The sequence below is a fragment of the Amblyomma maculatum genome, chromosome 11 (genome assembly GCF_055883805.1).
Source record: "Amblyomma maculatum isolate TAMU_Amacu chromosome 11, ASM5588380v1, whole genome shotgun sequence".
Lineage (NCBI taxonomy): Eukaryota > Metazoa > Arthropoda > Arachnida > Ixodida > Ixodidae > Amblyomma > Amblyomma maculatum.
In genome coordinates, this window is record NC_139354.1 from 119290224 (window position 1) to 119310932 (window position 20709).

The following is a 20709-nucleotide window of genomic DNA, read 5'->3' on the forward strand; positions in this document are numbered from 1 at the left end:
GAAACTCCACGCACCCTGAAAAGTCTTCGGAGCTTTCTTGGCCTCTCTTCTTATTTTCGTCGCTTAATTGTTGGTTTTGTGCAACTTGCCCACCCCCTTAATTCTCTACTGCACAAGGATTCGCAATTTGTGTGGACCCCAGAGTGCGAATCCTCTTTGAATCGGCTCAAGTCAGCTCCAACTTCAGCACCACTGCTGCGCCACTTCGGCCCTTCTGCTGTGACTAAGGTCCACACTGACTCCAGTGGCGTCGGTCTTGGGGCGGTGCTTGTGCAGCTGCATAGTGGGGCTGAAGACGTTGTTGCGTATGCCAGCCGAACGTTCACAAAATGTGAACGGAACTACACAGTTACCGAATTGGAGTGCGTCGCAGTTGTGTTCGCTGTGGACAAGTTCCGACCATACCTATATGGACGCTACTTCACCATAGTTACTGACCACTATTTGCTATGCTGGCTCATCGGACTTCGCGATCCATTTGGTCGTCTGGCGCGCTGGGCATTACGCCTGCAAGAATACAACTTTGGTGTCGCGTACAAGAGTGGACGACATCACAGTGATGCAGACTGCTTGTCACGGCACCCATTGCCGACTTCCGTTAACGATGAAGACGGCTTCGACGGATGTTTAGCCTCAATCGCATCGACGTTTCCTAGTATGGCGACCTTTAGGTGAGAACAGCGCAACGACCGGTCACTACAGCCTCTAATACAAGAGGCAGAAGGAAGATCATAGTCAACGCAGTTTACTATCAAAGATGGTGTTTTGTTCAAGATGAACTACTCAGTTGACGGTGCTGCCCTCGATTTGGTTGTCCCAAAAAGTCTCCGTGCACAAGTTTTGCATGATAATTATACCTCTGGACATCTAGGCTTCTGTCGTACCCTGCACGGAATTCGCCAGCGTTTTTATTGGCCACAAATTTATAAGACCACCAAGTAATAAGTTGCGATATGTGAGAAATGCCGCCGACTTAAGGCACGCACCACCACGCTGGCCGGACCTTTACAACCCGTCAAGCCACCTACCTCACCGTTCGAAAAGATTGCAATTATTGACCTGCTCGGTCCTTTTCCAAAGACTGTGGAGGGCTGCCGCTGGGTTATCGTCTGCGTTGACTATCTTACCAGATACGCGGAGACCGCTGCTCTCGCTACCGCAAAAGCTGCTGATGTTTCGTCGTTTCTTTTGCAATCTGTTATTCTTCGCCACGGCACAACCCATGCTATTATAAGTGATCGTGGTCGGCAATTCACTGCTGATGTCGTGGAAGAAATGCTCCGACTTTGTGGTTCACACTACCGACACTCGACACCGTATCATCCGTAGACCAACGGTCTCACCGAGCGCACCTTCACAACCATGCTGTCCTTGTACGTCTCGTCTGACCATCGCAACTGGGATTCAGTGCTACCGTATGTGACGTACACTTACAACACTGCAAATCAAGAAGTTACCGGCTATTCTCCTGTCTATTTACTCTATGCAAGAACTCCGCACGTTTTCTTAGACACCATCTTCCCATTTTCCCCCAACGACGATGCGTCTGTTTCCCAGATACTATTCCGTGCCGAAGAAGCCCGTTGTATAGCCCGCTTACGCACACTGGCCTCTCAAAACCACTCGAAAGAACACTACGATCTGCATCATCGTGCAGTTGATTACTACCCTGGAGACTACGTCTGGCTTTGGACGCCTATTCGCAAGCGAGAATTACATGAGAAGTTTCTCTGCAAGTACGATGGCCACTTCGTAGTGTTGGACCAACTGAATGACGTGAATAACGTTATCGCCAAAGTCACGACGGATAACCGCCGATCCCGCAAGACACAAGTTGTTCACGTGGCTCGCATGAAGCGCTGCCTTCTTCGATCTACCTAATTTTCTCGTGGACGAGAATCGTTTGCCGGGGGGGAATTGTTACGCCGCGTAGCGGCGCACTGAGAAGCAGCGGGAGGAGTAGAAGAAGAAGCGGAGCAAGCGAGGCGCGCGCAGACTGTTCCGGGTTTTTCTGAGCCGTGTGCGTCCGTTCACCTGTATTAAAAACCATTTCATCTGTTACAATCTGCCATTAATCTTTATGGTCAATAATCATTAGTCACGTTGCACTTCACGGTAGCGTCGACACATTCTATTCAGGATACCGTTGTTGCTGTCGGTAAATTATAATAGGGAAGTCGAATAGGTCTAGACGCAACACTATTTCATGTATGCTTGCTATTATATTTACCGGTAAAAGTTTTTTCATTTGTCCGCAACACATTTTCAAATTAAGTCCCTTAATCACACTTCAGTGGAGGACCCTTCCTTTTTGGCAAAACGTTTCAAGACTACAAATACCTTCATAGTCACCAGTGAAGCATCGCAGCGTATGAATAAAGTAAAATAAAGGCAAAGTTTCAAAACGCTAATAAATACGAATTCACTAATAGACAAGGACAGGACAGGCGATAAACTCCATATGGCTACACTTCTTCGAAACGACAAGAAATGAAAATTGTTTTCTTTCTCTATGCATGCGCAAAAATATTAATATTTGTGCACTGAATGCGCACAAATGCCTTCACACCATGGCAAGGCCATAAATATCACGTTAGGCTATTTCTATGTAATTAAATCAGAATGACTTTCACCACCTAAAAGTGATACCGAGGTGACCTGATGCAGTCTGATTCCAGCCTTTTAATATAAGACGATCCTAGCAACTAGCAGGCCAGAGCTTCCCTGGTCCTGGAGGGCGTGATCATTGAATTTCACATCAAAAGGGACGCTTATTGTCGATACAAAGGGTGTACAAAATGCTTCACTCAATGGCGACACACAATTCTCGTAATTCTTACGGAGGTATATAACGGCGAAAAAGAAACCGAGGGGAAGCGATGGGTGTACACCTTACGTAAATATTTAAAGCACAGGAGATTTGGACAAAGATTGTCGGCTCATGTGTGCGCAAATGTTTCCACACTGACCCACAAAAAAAAAACAAGTCCTGTAGCCACCAGGAATCCATCGTTTCATTATGCAGACGAACGTAAAAACGACTATTCTGCGCTGACTTCTTTTCATGCATAGTATTTATTACATACTATGTAGAAAGAAGGTATATATACAACGTTTACAAAGCGCTCAGCCGTATCTCAGCTGCAGCTTCTTTGCAGAAAAACAGATAAAATGAGGCGAAGAAAAGAATCGGGGTAGTTTCGCTCGACATGGAAGTCTTGTTAAAAATCATTCTGCCCGAGTACCGGGTAGTTAATCCCCTTGTATAGCGTAAAAGGACCGGTGGGAATTTCTGGTAAGGACAATAGTGACATTAGGCAAGAAGAAAACGTTAACAATAAAGACAAATTTAGAAACCTCTCCTTGAGTATGACTTATGGTGGGCAACGAAAAGCTTTTGACATATGCGCGTTCAGAACTAAAAAAAAAGCAAACAAAAGGCTATGAATCTCCCGTTGGACAGGCACGTTGCACCATCTAACATCTTTGGAACAAGAAACTACATCCGAGCAGTCTTGTGAACTATGCACCAGCAAATGGGGGTCGAGCCTCACCTTACTTTTATCTACAGCGACAAAAGTGTCAGAAGCGAATATGCACCAACACAGAGCGGAGACATAAGCGCGATAATTTCGCATTACTACACCTACGCAGGCTTAAGTGCAGACATGGATTTCTTGGCACACCTTGTACATTATATATCATCCAGAGTTTTAATCAATTCTTCAGGATAAGAAATGCCTAATTCCGATCGTCAAAAATAACAGTGTCACAATTGCCGCGCATGCTAACATTAGGCGGACATCCTTGACCAAAGCTGCATATATCGCTCACAATAAGCTTTTCTTGTGAACGAGTGAGAATCTTACCTAACACATAAGTAAAGACTTTGGAAACCTATTTTGCGTACATGGTTATTCGAACAATAAAAATGAATCTGTCTTCCGAATGCCTTTTGTATAGGCTACAACGTCAATTAATGAAACATTTTGTGTAGCCACTTGATCTTCCTTTGAAGCATTTCTTGCTGGAATGCGGTTAGTGTCAAACACGTTTTGTATACGACTTCGAACTTCAAATTCGCAAGTGTGCTCAGCGATTATGGTACATATATCGCAAACTCCACTATTCTGATACCACATATTGAAGAATATTCAATAACATTCTATGTTGACTTGAATAATGGGCAGTTACAGATATGGATTGATAGAGAATGTCTGTGATTACAATACCATGCTAAATCACTCAGGCAACGGATTGTAAAATATGAGTACTGACCCTAACAGTAGCAGGAAGGTAGGCGTGAAATTTATGTAGACAAGAGAAGGATACTTTCAACATCATCGAAATGGAAAATCGGTTTACAATAGTTAGCGAATCATTAGAAGTGGTAGGCGATTATTTGGGCTTAGGACAAGTAGCAACCGTATGTGGGGATCACAAAAGCAAAATAAGGAGGCGAATAAAATAGAAATTGAGTACGTATGGCTATTACTCGCACCTAATCAGTAGCAGTTTACCGGTATTTCTCAAGAGGAAATATATCTCAGGCGCGTCACCAGTACTAACCAACGAGGTCAATTGTGCAGTTTAACGAAGAGTTCTACTTAAGTTGAGGAAAATGTAGGAAGAAATTAAGCGAAAAATTGTAGGAGGAACTTTAAAGGGCCAATAAAATGCTATTTACTAAAATTGATGCACCAGTGAAAAGCTATTTACTAAAATGTATTCATGAAAAGAAATAGGTGTCCCATTAGTATGTTCGCAATGCAGAAATGTTTAGGCTAGCTTCATGGCACCGAACATAAGGGCGATCAGAAATAAAGCACTTCCGCTCCTCCATCAACCTAAACTAGGTCAGAGCGCAAGAAAAGTGAAGAAAAGGAGTCACGACGGTTCCACAATCACCCCTTCCCGCTCATCTAAATTCGGAGCGTCCAAAAAGCGTGCGCACCCAGCAGCTTCATTGACGTCACTGGGGAGGTTCGCGCTCGTGGATGCGACGCCCTAATAGTTTGAGCGCAGTGGCCAGGAGTACATTTCAAATTACATGCATATTGTCGCCACACGCAAAGCTTTCAAAGTTTAGTCTAATGCTCGCCGAGACGACCACTATGAATATCTTGCAGTAGAACTTTATTATAAGAAGCATTTCAGGCCTCTTCAAGAGATAGGTGGCGTAGAGTATGTCAAAAATGACTCCAGTATTGACATTCTAGTTAAAACCAAGCTGATGAAATGGGCATGGCAATGTCTTGTAATGCGGAGAGAATACTCATATGGGCCGCTAAGGGTAACAAACTAGCATCATATGAAAGGAAAGCCTGCGCAGCAGATAATTAGGTTGGCGGATGAGATTAGAATTTTCGAGACGTCATGTGGATGCAGCTAGCGCAAGGCAGGGTTGATTGTTTGAGTACTGGAGAGACCTACGGCTTGGAGACGATATTGCCGGCTGATGCTAATTATGACAGCATTGAAGAATGCAGTGTTTACGCGCCCTTGCTTACGTCGAAAATACTATATTTCAATACGACGTACATGAAGTAAGAGCTCCACCGTTTTCGCGAGCTTATTTCACCGAAAGATATAATTTTGTTCCATTTTCTAAAATTTACCGTTATCTTTGCCCTTAAAGCAATGTTATTTACAATGCTCAAGGATATAAGTAAATAGTTCCTATTTTGATTTACCTGACCTAAATATTCAACCGATTGAACAAATGACATGAAACAGATTTATTCATGAGCTTCCAGAGTGTTGCACACGAACTAACACATTTTTTTTCTTGGAACGGCGATACATTGCTAAGAGAAAACTAATAAATGCCCTCTGAAAATTATAATAAATAGTAATCAAGCAAAAAGAAAAATAACAGGTAATATGTTATCCACCATATAAAATGAAACGGATAATAAGTGGTACATTCCGCAATATTAGTTGAGGATGAAAATAAAGTATTATGGTATTTAAGCGTTTGGAACCAAACCGATCCCAGTTCCCTAAATTTGTTCAAATCAGCTTCTGATCAGCTTCTAGCGGAGTTCTGATGTCGAAACGCACGTTCAGACGAGGAATATATTTTACCACCAAGCGCATTTGACAATACACTTTTATGGGAGCCGACACTGAGATCCAAAGAAAGACAAAGCAATTGAGCGCGATAGCATCAAAAGCCTCGTTCACACAAAACCTGGCATCAGCGTCGGCTTTGGCGTCTTGAGCGAAACATCAAACATGGCGCTGCCAGGCGATAGCTGGCAGCTGACATGGCAGCGCAGAGACTGGACGTGTACGTTTGCCTGAAGACACTTTGGGCAGAAGCTGTCAAGTCGATGGTATGCTTTCACATGGGAGACTTCAAATAAAATCAGCCTACCTGGACCCTTGTATTTACGTTAATACTAGGACAGGCATGCACATTCGTACGGCATTCTTAAAGCGGACCTTTATTTGTGGGCTCGTAGTTATCGCTTAAAAGTGAAGCCTAAACGTCACCCATAATGTTTTGCTCTTCTTGGCATTGTACATCAGGAAACCGCGTTGATTTCATGGTACTCCTTCTCATGTTCAATGTCGGTTTCTATGCGACAAAACTTACTTTGTCTTACAAAGCAACATGTCAGTGTTTGTACTTTAATAATTACTTCATCTATGTTCTTTTCTGCAGCTATGATTTCTAGCGGAAAAGTTGAGTTGCTCTATAATCACTGGTAAGCGAAAGTACCTTCTCAGACTTAACGGGTAATCCCAACTGTGCCATGAGGGAATCATAAAATACGAAGTAGCACAAATAAAGTGATCAAAGTTTCATACCTTATGGCTGATAATATTTTCCTATTAACTTTTATTTGATAGAGAACATTGCTATTCACATTGTGTAAAACGTTTCCGGCTAACCAAAAAAGGAGCACTCGTGCCAGTGGTCGGTGCGTAGTTTTGGTTGGTGGGATGATTGAAGTGGACACACGAAATAGTTGATCAGAATTTGGTGCCCTTCTTGTGTTGTCATTAACAGAACTTTGGTTCGAGCGCCATTCTCTTTCATTTTACCATGCTGAAATTTACTCTCCTCCCACTGATAACTGCACTACCCTGAGCAAGAAGTGAAAAACCTAGTTATGCCTGAAGTGAACGCTGAAATACATTAAATACATTATTCAACAAGCGTTTTCTGCACGTGATTCTTCCTAGCAAAGAGATGTCCTAGTGAATGTACAGAACCGCCACGCATTGCTGTTTTAGCGGTCTGTTGACCGTACACCTGGTATAAACAAGGTTCTGGATCCTTCATGTAGCACCAAGGATTGCGCACTAGCCCGAGAAAAAAGTGTAAAGATCCGGTATATAGCGCTCAAGTCGGTTAAGGAAATCCGAAATTGAAAATATTCAATTGTTAATTCTTGAACTGTTCTCTTCGCTAGAGTTGGGGCCCTAGTTTTTCGCTCACGGTAAAGTATTTGATAATTATATATAGGATCGGTGGTATCCTCCATGCTGTAAAAGGCCTATTTCAATGCCAATCTCACTACACTCGCTACGCAAACAGCAAAGCCTGAATTTGGGTTAGAATAAGCAATTTTGGCGATTTCGCATCAAACCAACTCTCACCAACAACTTGTTCTTTTCTGAACGTATATAATGAGTCATTTATAAGAGTGCTGGGTCACACTCAAATAGGGAAGCATTATTTTTACCTCCTTTATATTAAACGTAGGCTTTTACGGGAATCCTACATTCTGAGAAACACCTTTTCGAAAGACCTTCTGGCCCCATTTAAAATGTTTTTCTTCTATTAGATGTGTTAGCGAAAGCTTGTGATTGCGAAATCTATGCTCAATAAGATAACTTACGGGTCAGATCCTTCAAGGAATTCATTTATCCTTTTGTAGTATCCTTGAGTGTGTATTCTTACGGTGTCGCCTTCCGTTACGTTATCACTGACTTGCGAAAATATTTTTGTCATTGCAGAGAAAAGAGGAATCTGCAAAAAAGAATTTGAAAAGTGCGTAAAGTCTCCCTTGTTAACTTTGTTACATATATTTATGTTTTTATAAAACATAGCTTATATTCGCGGAACTTTTCCGCCCGGTAGTAAATGCGGAAACCAGTTACTATTATATCACAAATATGCATTCGTTGATCAATGACACCAAGACGTCATGCGCACTAACGTAAAACTCCATTCAAGTGCAAAATTGTATAAGCCAACCGGTGCAGGACGCATTATTTACATATAAAAAGCATGCCTAAAATCATGCTGTATGAGATCAAAATTTTGAGTATGTCAGTGGGTTTCTTTTATACGGACTTTTGCATTGCGCACACAAAGAAGCAGAAATATTGAGCATAATTTTATATCTGCCTATTTTGCAACTGCAACTTGTCTTGTTTTACAAAAAAATAAATTTTTTCTGTGATCCTCGAATAGTTTTTCTAGTTGCGGCAATTAGTGTTAGTCCGGATTAAAAGCACCGCAAATATTATACCTGTCCAAGTGCAAAACGTTGGTGCTGCTCTCGCAAATGAAATTATAAACGGCTTTACAGATTGGATGTCGCACCAGATTTCTTGCAGGAAATGTAGTAACAGAAAAACATTGCGATATTTGCGCACTAAAGCTGAACCGCCACCCCGCTGTTCTCGTTTAGTTTTATATTTTATCTATTGTTTCGGAATGTAGCCGAACGCCGAAATAAGCGCAATGTCCTTACGAAGTACCTATACCTAGAATAAAGTTGAATATGAAACGCATTTTAGGGATGCTAATACGTTCCTTAGCCTTCTTCTAAACACATATTTTTTATCCCGTTCCTGGTGATGCCACGCTTTCTTATGAAACATCGCAGACCAAGGTTTGCCTCTGAATGGACGAATAAGATACAATAAGGCAAATACGGTAATAAACATCCTTTGATACAAAGTGAGTATATAGTAGGAGGGCACCGAAACCGCAGAAAACAAGTGCGCCAGCTTTAAAAAGAGTTCGAAAGTTATCAATTAATCATGCCGTCCCGAATCTGTTTAATCTTTTTCGGATGCACCTGTGAGGGTTCTCGTCTACGTATCATTTTTGAGGGGTGTTGGGTACTGCTTTTATACAACGGATGCCCCTTGCCAGCCGAGAATGAAGCCAAGGACACATAACTGAAGTAGAGACTGCAGTGCTTCAGAGCAGCTACCGAGTTCAAGGTGCATCTCTCGACTGTTGTCCTCATTCTGACCCCAAGATGACACGAAACGTTGGCGCTAGCGCAGTGCGTCCGCCAGTATTGAACAATACGACCTTGCTTCAGTATCAGCGAAATTTAGTATGTTTGCACTGCCTGCCTCATGAGAACGCCAAGGTAGTGTAGTTCGACAGGGTGGCTGTCTTCAAATACTTGAACATTGATTACGGGTAGCACCATATTAAATTTGCACTGGAATATTCTGCAAGTACATGATTTTATAGCTTCAAAGCCCTACTTCAAAAATCGGACACATTCAAGGAAAACGTTACCTAGCCCATTTGACAAGGAAAACAGCTCTGCGTATACGCAGCCGAATGAAGAATCTCAACCAAAGTGTTGCGGTGTATTTCGAAGAGATGAAGAGCCTTTTTTGTCGCGTGTACCCCGCCACGCCAGAAGATAAAGAAAAACGCATTTTGGAGAAGGGTGTCAAGCAGCTGTTTGCTTACATCGTTATTAGGGAGCAGCTAAGGGTGGCTGATTTCATTAATCATGTTCTTTTCGGAAACGTTCAGCGTACACAGAAGCTACCGTCATCGCAAAGGTACTTGACATATGAGCACGGATGTACCAGCGCAAAACTGAGTCCATTATCTAGTGCAAGTGCAACCGTGTTAGTTTCCACAGAACCTCTGCGTGATACGATTTTCGGGAAGGGACAAATTTGCGGGAAGGGACAAAAAATACCTGCCGGTCACAACAGAGCCACAGGTGGCCACGATTTCTCACCTCAGGCGCGGAGTACAACAGGCGCTAGATATGACCACACCCTTCTCAGCTACACAACCGTCTTGGAACTTGAGACGAACTCCTTCTGCTCGACGCTATGTGCCGAATTACACACCGGCTACCCATGTGTCTTACCGGCCGGCCAAACAACGCTGAGGCTTTCAAAGGATTGCTGCCAGGCGACCCCCGGCCGTGACCGCTGTGCTAATATTGCTGCGAGGTTAGACATATCTATCGCAGGTGCCTCCATAAGAAATTGGCCCTACGTGGGTATCTTTTTGATGGCTTCTGTCCGATGCCTGGACAGCTCTCGCTGGAAACCACAGAATTCATTTCACATGCCGGCCCTGGCCCAAGCAGCTTCCAATCACCGCTGCTTTGTCAGTACAGCTCTCCGGGACGCCAGGAGTAGCCCCACCGTTCCCGTAGTGGAAGAAAGATAATACAGCCTCAGGGGTTGCGCCTGCATAACCCGAGATCGGGTACTGCTCTTCCACAGAAAAGAAATGCCTGGCTATTGTCTTTGCTTTCAGTGTGGAGACTATACCTATACAGCATACATTTCAACACCGTGATCTACCATTGCCTACTCTGTTGGCTGGCAACCCTCAAAGACCGTCAAGGCGCTTGCAAGGACTCAAGCAATAAAAGCTTAATCCTTCAATTTATATTTTTCGAGTAGCTGGATGCAGGCCTATTTTAAATAGATGTGTGCTTTTTAACCCTTTGGTATTCGTGTACAAAAAGGACAATATTTTTGCAAAATATATCTTACGTTCGGAGCCTCTACTTCCCAAGAGCCAATTGTCTTCGCCGTTCCAAAGCAATGATTGGCATATTGTGGCCTAATATCCTTTAAAAAAAAAGAAGAGCAAATTTAACTTCAATACGCGCAATTGGTATTTGGTGCAAAACGAAAAACCAGTGTGAAAGAAAAATATATTATGCGCGTTCTTAACAAACTGCAAATCTGCTGCGGCTGCAGAGAACAAAATGGCCTGACATAGTCGAAATTGCTGCCAGAGCCACGCTCAAGATGAACTTGAACTGTTCTTTATTCAAACACTTCTTACTGATAATTTTCAACGTGCAGTTTATATCCCTGGAGAGAACGATTATTGATATCTCCATAATCTTACTATTCATTTCCACCACTTGTGTAAACTGGAAAGAAATGTGCCATCTGCCCCGATTGCTTATTATTTATTAATAACACCGATGCATTTACTAATGTGTGCTCAAAAATGTCCACACTATTATTACAGTATTTTGAAACAGGAAACTACTTTAAATTTCCGAGCAAGCGCTTCAACCGTGCATGCGCCCTCTTCCCCGGCCCCCTTCCCGCTCCCCAATTCCTTTCGCTATTAATTTCAGATTCCGCTTCGATCAGGGAACGCGCCCCCTGCCCCTTTCCCTATCATTAGTAAGTACCGCCCATAAGCAACAGTGGCCGGCCACATCAACTCCAAGAATCCAATCCAACCTGGGAACACCCTCATGTGCACATACGTTAAGAGTGACGGTTTGTTTTGGGTGTCCACCGCCATGTGAGACGATGCGCAGGACCCAAAGCCGGAAACTCCCATTTTACTTCCCAGGTGTAGTTGAAATGAAACAAAAGTAGCGTTAGCATTTGATAACTACTTAAATGGCGAGCCAAATGAAAACAAGGGCCCTGGCTAGCCGATAGGTTCGCTCCTGTGGCCTTATTTGCGTCGGCGACGGTGGTATAATGAGAACAATCGCTGGCGGCGCGTGAATGATCAGGCGCGCATCTCTTATCCCCATAATTTCAAAAGAAATATACACAACTTTAAATCAATTTGCGCAGCTGCATGTTTTTTCCTTAGCGTGAATTATTTTGGTCGCCGTTTGGAATTAGGGCGCCGTTATAGGTCTGGGTATCCCCTCATACATTGGCAGTATTTTCTTCGCGTGGAGTAGGACGAAGAGGAAGTTGCGCTCGATCAAGGTTTGTGTGTAACTGCCAGGAATATAATCTACTCATGTATCAAATATTTAAAAATGTTGTGCACGATGAATAAAATTAGAACTTACCGGATTTCGATTGTTAACAAATACTTGATTAAAGTAGTAGTCGAAACTTCGGCAGCGATCATCTTTTACCATCTGAAAGCGCCACAATTAACATAAAGAAGAAAGTTCATCAACTTCAACATTGTAGCATATCATTTCATGTTACAGAAACATGATGAATCCATGCAGGAAATAATTTATCATCGTCTTCAGTGATAAATTGCAAAACTTGCATGCGTGGAAAATATGTGGTGGTTACTTAGCGCATGACGTTTTGAAAAGCTATGCAACTACTATGCTAAAATAAGAATGCTAAGAGTTTGAAATGGAAATATCATAGTGCTCATTCCTGAAATTACGATGCTGTCTCAGCACGAAACCACGGCTATGTGCACTTGAGTAACTGTTTTTTTCTACGTCGCTTGAAGACAGTGAAAGTAACGAGAAAAACTGCAGTGATCAATGTAATTACTTTTTAGACGGAAAATGAAGATTTTACCCTAAAAATTACGATTAGGGTTTAACCTGCAAATCAATATTACGGAGCAGATCTTCTATCCTTTTTGAAACATTTTACCTCAAGTGAGTTGTACACCGTGCTCTGAAAACCAAAATTAAAACCGAGCAAAACATACTGGTAATTAAATAGGCCTTAAAACTCGCGATACGACGAAAATGTGTTAAACATATATTTTTTTGTTACAGCAAGGTTGAAGAAAATAGGGTGGTTGAATTATATAGACACTCAAGTTTGGCCTTAGGAGTGACAGGATAGTCTTTAACAGCGCCTATAAATTGCCCAATTATTTTTTAGTTTGGTTGTTTGGTAATAGAAGGCAAAATATCAGTCTTACTTTTCGGCGAACAGCTACAAGTAGTAAGTCAAGGTCATTGATAACAATTTGGCGAAATGTGAAGTTTAGCCATGAGTAGCCGAGCTTAACCTCTAAAACTGTAGTTGATGCAACGGCAGGGAATATAAATCTATTGTCTAGAGCGTTAGGGGCTTTCATCAGCAAAGCTATCATTTTTGAATAGACCGAATGAACTTTAGAAAGATGGAGCCTCGACAGCGCCGCAATAGAACAGATTAGTTCAAATTTGATAAAAGTCGCAACTGGAGACGTTCTGGCCGTTTCAAAACGCAGCCACTGGCAGCACTCAGAGCCGGATGGTTCCTAGGGGGAAGACAGAAGAGGAGAAGAAAACAGCGTCATGGAGCTCGGCGGAGCTGGGTTAACAACGAGCGTTTGGTAAGAAGGATGTCCAGGTCGGGGCTGCAGTAGTGTGGGTCAAAGCGCTTAAGAGGAGAAACGCAATTGGCATATCCCAGATGGCGGTGATCGGTCAACGACGAGCGGATTCATTCAGCAGTGTGAAAGAAAAGGCCATAATAGGGAAAAATAAAACACATATGCCTGCTATCTGGAGTTTTCCGCTAGGCGGATTTCCTGATTGACAGTATTTATTAAGAGGGCTGAGGACCAAGGCAATGCCGCAACCGTCTAGGGAAATGATGGAGCGCCCTGTTTAAAAACACATGATTTTAGAACCCTTACCACAAGCGAGATTGAAGTTAGGAGGTTGTAGGTGCTTGATGGGGCGCCTGTGTGGGGAAAGTGATCTGGCCTCTCCTTGAGGACTTTCAATTCGCGTCACGCTTTCAGATGTCAGTGTCGAGCACTGGGGTGTCAGTCGGCGCAAAACCCCGTCGCATCTGTATTCGGCAGACCCATGAACGCGTGGCTGGAGTAGCGGCTCATCAATTTCTTCATGTGGCGACATTCAAAAAAAGATTCCATCAAGCATATTACCGTCCTTTTAAATGAGAAGAGAGGCCTCGTCATTGCCTATACATTTAAAGATGAGACGCAACTAGTCACACTAAAATGGCATGCTATCGGATCTGAGGCATAGGCTAATACTTTATGAACGCATGAAACGCAAGACTTTGTGCCCATCGGTGCACGGTACGCGAAGCCATTCATAGTCGCGAGCTGTTAGCCAATTAGAGCACTGAACAGGGCATGGAACCTATGCCTGCAAGAAGACTTTCATGGGCTATTGGTTTTATTGTCAAGTTTCGGGACAACGGCGCGAAAACAACAACCTGAAAAATTGTGAGACTGTCCTTTTGGGTCCGAAAACAAGGGCAACATATTACAGGCATATCACGTTTTACAACATAACTGTAGTGTTACATCGTGATGTGTGGTAAGCCCTTTGTATATAGCGAGGCTATCCTCCGCCTCTATATTTCCATGTTTGCAAAAAGTCGCGAGGTCACGGGGGTGTTCAGTGACTGCGGGGATGCGACTGTCGATGTAGCTCAGAATAACTTAGAAGGTTGAGTCCACTTCTGAGGATCAACTTGTGTTGCGGCTAGGCACGACTACATCAAGAAGGTTGAGACACATTTTACAGACATGATTGAAGATGCATATGTAGACAGCCATAAATCCAAGCAACAAGAATTATAGCCCTTGAACGCACTTCGTCTTCCTTGTCGGAAACCTAAACGTTTCTCCAGGCCTACGAGTTTGCCATTATTGATTACCATCGAATACGAAGCTTCTAGATTACGTGAAAGACCAACTGTTATGATTCATCCTTGTTCAGGACCTACGCAACAGCCACAATTTCAGGTTGTACAACGTATGGTTTTGGATTTAGCGTCTTGGTTTGTTCTATTATTATCCCTGTATTATCGTTCTATGCAAAATACACAATTTGAAATGGTAGCTCCTGTCAATTCGGCACGATGTGGTCACGCAGGCCACTGACCAATTAGTAGCTAGTTATATAAAATGCGACTATCACCAACTGTTCTTGAGAGTTTTCGCTGACTTAGCCACCTCCAGCGAATGATACATTCTGCAGAGCGGGTCTTTAGAAGATTAGCATGGCCCCTGCGCAAGGTTGACATCCAAAATCGTGAAGCGTTCCACATTTTTGAAGTGGAAAATGGACAACCACACACCGCTAACCTCTGCGAATGCCTAAGTGCAACTGGACTTCACTCCCTCTAACTTTCTATCTCCTACATCCCATTCCCCCTTTCTTAACTTATGCCTCGTGGCAAACTTTTCGAAAAAAAAAAGAACTTATTAAATAACCAGCTCGTTCACATCTGAACTATCACAAGTGCTCTAGATTGCGCATTTTGTTTCAAGCTGCGCCAAATACATAATCGAGAACTTATTTTCTTGGTATCTCATTAGTTGACGATGTCTTCCAATTCTTCAACATTCTTACTGGATAGTCGAAGCTATATGCTCCTTCTGATCAACACCTTTTTCTTGTTAACCATGATTGCAGGAAGGATATTTTTAGTGCCTAGCATCTATAAATCTCCAATCAGTGACTTCATTCAAGTAATAGTCAACAGCCGTTAACTCACTGCTAAGTTGCGAATCAGTGCAATTGCTTCCCACATCGGAAGTGAGGTCAATAATATACATATATGTGCAGCACCTCCCTCGGGAGGCGCTTAGGTTTCTTGTATAGTTTGAGTGAAAGGCCACACAAATTCGTTTCCCAATCTTCAGTACTGCGACTAAACGAATTTCGACACCAACACATTTATATTTATGCTTCGCAGCATAACCCTCTTCTTATATACATGTGAATAAGAGTATTGAAGTGTATAACCTGTCTCAAACTGAAACTGGTTGTTTATGAGGAATGAATTACTGAGGGTAGGGACTATGAGGGCATTTCGAATATTTAATGAGAACAGATGACATTGCAAGTGGCAAAGCCTACTTCAAGTAGGTGAGCTGAAGAGCCCCTCCAACGTGCTAAATTCACCTCAATGCATAACGAATATGCTTATACACACACTGTTCTCCATGTCTATCTCTGAATTTTGTTATAAGATTTAACTCATAATATTTGGCGTTTTAGGGTTTTATTTAAACCTCTCTTCAGGCTGATGTTATTTCAATATTGCAATACTATCTCAGGAGTTCATTTGCACGAACAGTTCCTTGCGACCCCTAACATGTATTTAGATCCTTACAGACTGGCGAAAATGCTGGGATATTAATAGCACCTTTGATATTTTCAAATAAAACAATGTTGTACCGCTTGCTTTTCGCCGATTTATTAGCATAAATCGACATTTCTCATAGTGCTTCTCAGCTTTTCAAATTTATTCTGCCTTGACAGTCGGTAGCCAACGATAGCTGGAATGTACATGTTAATTTTGTTTGAGTTCAAAGTCTTCACCAATCGTCTCAATGATACCCGATGTAGCGGCGCATTTTATTTGATATTGCATGTTTGTGTTATTTCCGGCTGCCAGAGAGAGGCCCGGCCTCCCGCAAAATGCATGAAAAGGTTGGTTACTTTCTTGTATAAGCTTCTACCAATACACTTTTGTGCCCTGCTTGAGAAACATAGTGTTTTAAAAAAGACTATCTTCATGAATGCGAATAGTACATGGCCCAATATTTGTTTTTATTAGCGCTGTATAGAATATTCCTCCCAGTTTCAGGGATCTCCACATAAGTTTGGGCGTTACTGTTCCGCTAAACCATATTTAAAAAGTTTTCCTATATTCTTTAATGATAACATATGTAGCTTGTAGGCAAACCATGCTTATACTTTCTGCGCAAATATCGATATCACGGTGCACTCCCCGAACAGATGAGTAAAATGCGGTGAAGCTTTCCGTCATTGCATGAATGGCGACATTACATATTCCCAAAGCCTGAGTCCACACCATGTCATGCTTCCTGCCAGGAAAATCTTCGCATCTTTTGCCCTAAAGCTATTACCTTTTTCTTTTAAAAGAGAGCAGTACATGCAATATAAATGAGCCGCGCAGGTAAACGGTATACGAATGTTACGTATACGTGGTAGACGGGTAAACTAATGGTACTCATGGCGTACGGGGAAATATTACCTGCAATACCGAATGTAGCGCTCAGCTACAGCTTGTATTAGCTACGTTATAAATGTGCAGCCAGGATAAATGGTGCATCATGCGTCCCAAATCTGCAAGTGCGTGACAAGGAGCCCCCTCAGAAACCTCACGGTTTATTTAACTGCGATTAAATCAGAATTTCAAATGCTTACCTAAAATTGCTTTTCATGCTATTTTGCACATTTCATGCATTCGACTATCATTGATTGATATAATCACTTCAGCTTGTTTCTAAAACAACACTTTCAATATAAAGTTTTGAACTATGTTTTAATTATCTTCATTGCCGAATGCAAGCTAAATAAATTCTTTGCAGTACTTTCTTTGGCAATATCCTAACGTGGAGTATTAGCTGCAAAATCGACAATCATAGCACAAGCCTGATAACTATGTAGTGAAAATACTTAGGTATTTATGTTTGCATTTTAAGACGACACGGCAGTGGAGGACGCAATAGAGGCCTTGAAATCACAATTTTATGAGTTCCTTTCAAGATGCGATTTTTGTTTCAGCCTGCGTATGTATTGCATATCTGAGCCGTCTGTGTGCGTTTTATATGTAGAGTTCCTTTCAAGATGTGATTTGTTTTCAGCCTGCGTCTGTATTGCACATGTGAGCCGTCTTTGTGCGTCATATGTAGCGTGAAAAGGTTTAAACAATTAACAAGCATTAGCTTGTGCTATCCTGATAGGAAATAGTTTTTCCACTAAGCGTTAACTACACGCCGACAACACTTAAGAAGCATTTTGTTACTTACATTGTGAAGCGTATGCTCGAAGGCAGCAATAGTTTCACAGAAATTATTCAGCTGTTCTTGAGCATGTTGGCTGCTGGATATATGTTTTATGATTCGTTTTAGCACCTCATCACGGTGTCGGTTCCTATATCCATCAATTCTACTTGCAGGAAGAAAATGCAACTGGAATGTGAAACGTCTTGTTGCACAATTTGCAGTGTATGGAAACTTAAACAAAAGAGGCATATGAAAGAGACGAAATTAGTATCCAAAAAAAGTATATTAAAAACTGTGTAATTATAAAGATCTCAATTTAAAAGTTCGATAAGAAGACTACATTCCCTCGAGACCACAACTTCAGGTTTTAGTTACGAATACCACATCTAGATCTTGAAGTGTCTTAGTGCGTATTCTTTCGGTCAGTAAAGGTTGGATACCGAAAAACTTGGAAACACTTATTTATTAAAACTGAAACAATTGAATTCCCCCAAATAAAAGCAAATTTCTTCCACATGTTCAAAATTTTTTAAATCACTCATCACAATCACTATATTTTAACACTACTCTTCTCAGGACTATGCTTACGGAGTGTGACACGCAGCAATTTCTGAATAACGTGCTTGGATTTGCCATTGGCAGCGATGAACGCCGATTATTATTGACACGTTAAACCTGGAAAGCGCATAAAAAACAACGGACAACAGCAAGAGACAGACACACTTGCTGTTGTCCGTTGTTTTTTATGCGCTTTCCAGGTTTAACATGTCTAACCAACTCGCCCAAACCCTGCCATTATTGTATTATTGACACAGTTGATATTTTTTCGTATTGTTGGGAAGAAGATCGGCAGCTACCCTAGGAGCCCTAGCGTTAGGCCAGCCATTAAGTCATCCTTCATCCTGTCGCCATGTTCTGCCGTTCTCTTGCATGTCGCCATGTAATATTTTGGTTGGAGGTGGGGTGTACGTCATTCCTATCCTCGCCTTGGAGCATCGACGCCACCTGTACTCCGGGACCATCGACCGAGAGCCGTGGGATATCACCGCGCAGCTTCGCCCCAGCCCTTCCTGCACAGACCCTACCAGCCGCAACTATCGCCGCCTAGCCACCAGCCCGGATCTGAAGACACAGCGCACACACGAGCTGACCAGTAACTAGATCAGATCAGAAACCCGATCGACCCGAAGAACCGAAACACCAATACGCAACCCCCGCCCCATCCAGCCGGCTGACGTGACCTCGACCCATCTATCCCGTGGGTCGATGCTGGGTCCCATGGATGCTTTGGTGGCGGATAGCTTTTAAGAGCTCACGGGGAGGTGGATCACCCAAGAATCATGGTGGTCATTGTCATCGTGGTGGCAAGCACATCAATCTCTTCTATATTTTCTTGAACATCCTCGCCGTCACGACATCAAAATATTCTTTATTTCGGTCTTAAAAATCAGATTTTTCTGTAGTTGTGTAGTATTTTTCGGTAGTTGTATAGTTTTTCTGTAGTATAATGCTGTTTGTAGTTCTGTAGCACATTGCTGTTGTAACTACACAAAGTTCTTATGTTACTACAACATTTTGTTGTCACAACAGATTTTTCCGTCAAAACAACGCACAGAAATTCTGTCGTAACAACAGAAAATATTCTGTGGTTTTTTCCGACTCCACCGTCAACTTCAACGAACCAATTGGGACGATCGCTCGGGGGCCCCGAAAAGTGTGGCAAAGAAGCTCGGCTGTGGCTCGAGAGATGCTTAGGCGCTCGGCTAGCCATTACGTTATCCTTCATCCCACCACCTTCTTGTGCCGTCTCCTTGCTTCTCGCCATGTAACATTATCGTAGAATTCCCTATGTGAGTGCGATGACAAAGCAAAAGTAAAATATCCACCAGCCCGTCTACCCTTTTTTAACTCGGTTCATGTTTATATTTATTCGACCAATCGTTCATTAGTGAACACATTGTGAAACGAAAGCAATCACAACCATAATTATGAAGGCATATTTCTCACATGCAAGTCTCACATACTAATTTAAAATATTGGCCATAGTAAAAGCCTTAGTTCGAGCATGCTGTTGGAGCTTAACTGCTCATCATCATCATCATCAGCCTGATTATACCCACTGCAGGGCGAAGGCCTCTCCCATATTTCTCCACTTAACACGGTTCTGTGCTAGCTGCATCCACTTGACCCCTGCGAACTTCTTAATCTCATCCGCCCACCTAACTTTCTGCCGCCCCCTGCTACGCTTTCCCTGCTTAACTGCTACTGGGCTATAAAATAACCACAGGGAAATGCGAAAAATTTTTATCATTGATTATTTAGGACCACCATTGATTTCCTCACTGTTTGCCTGATTCTTCAATCAACGTGTCTAAATGAAACAACGCGAATAATATTGTTATGGTTAATTTACAAAGCACTTCACCTTAGCTTAGTGCGCGAACCAACAGATGGTTAGACTCTTCTTCATCCTCACACTTCCTTTTTTCTCTCTTCAGCGCTGCCTAACATTTCCCCCTACGCAGACGAAGCCGCAGGACTGTCCATCAGAGTCCCGAGAGTGGCAGCGCTTCATTCTTGCGACATGGACAACTTGTGTTTTCCAAGTGAGGCGGCCTTGGGAACATTGGCGAGACACCACCTAATTAAAGTCATTGATGCGTGTGAGCACAATAAATGCAACTGTGTAGAGCGACAACAGTTTCTGGGACAAACCACGTGCATTTGTGGACAGGCATCCAGACCCATACTAAGTCGCCAGGAAGGTAGCATACATGCTGACGCCGCAAATATTGGTGCTCGAAACAGAAGGCTCGGTGTCTAGAGAGAACGGAAAAATAGTTTCGAGAGAACATCGAGGTGGACAGGCATGGAGAGGAAAAAATATACTATAAGTTGTTTCATGCTTCGAGGTGTTATAGGCATATGTATTAAAGGGAAGCACGTCATCCCAGTTCTTGAGCTGAGAGTCGACATACATCGCAAGCATGTTCGTCAGTGTCCGGTATGTGCGTTAAACGAAGCCATTTGTTTGGGGATGGTAC

General features: G+C 42.6%; 1 protein-coding gene and 1 pseudogene across 1 annotated transcript in view; one reads left to right on the top strand and one right to left on the bottom strand.

The window, feature by feature from the left end:
• The window catches only part of LOC146174856 (neprilysin-1-like), a 101065-nt gene extending 83217 nt beyond the window's left edge, over positions 1-17848 (bottom strand). The window contains exons 1-4 of the mRNA XM_084585472.1: positions 17690-17848; positions 12024-12095; positions 10738-10815; positions 7854-7984 (exon numbers count right to left, since the gene is read on the bottom strand). Of these exons, the coding sequence (XP_084441598.1) occupies positions 7854-7984; positions 10738-10815; positions 12024-12095 (281 nt within the window). The 5' untranslated portion in view covers positions 17690-17848. The remainder of the gene's footprint in view (positions 1-7853; positions 7985-10737; positions 10816-12023; positions 12096-17689) is intronic.
• On the top strand, positions 14893-14956 carry LOC146174857 (U6 spliceosomal RNA; annotated as a pseudogene).
• Positions 17849-20709: the final 2861 nt, after the last annotated feature.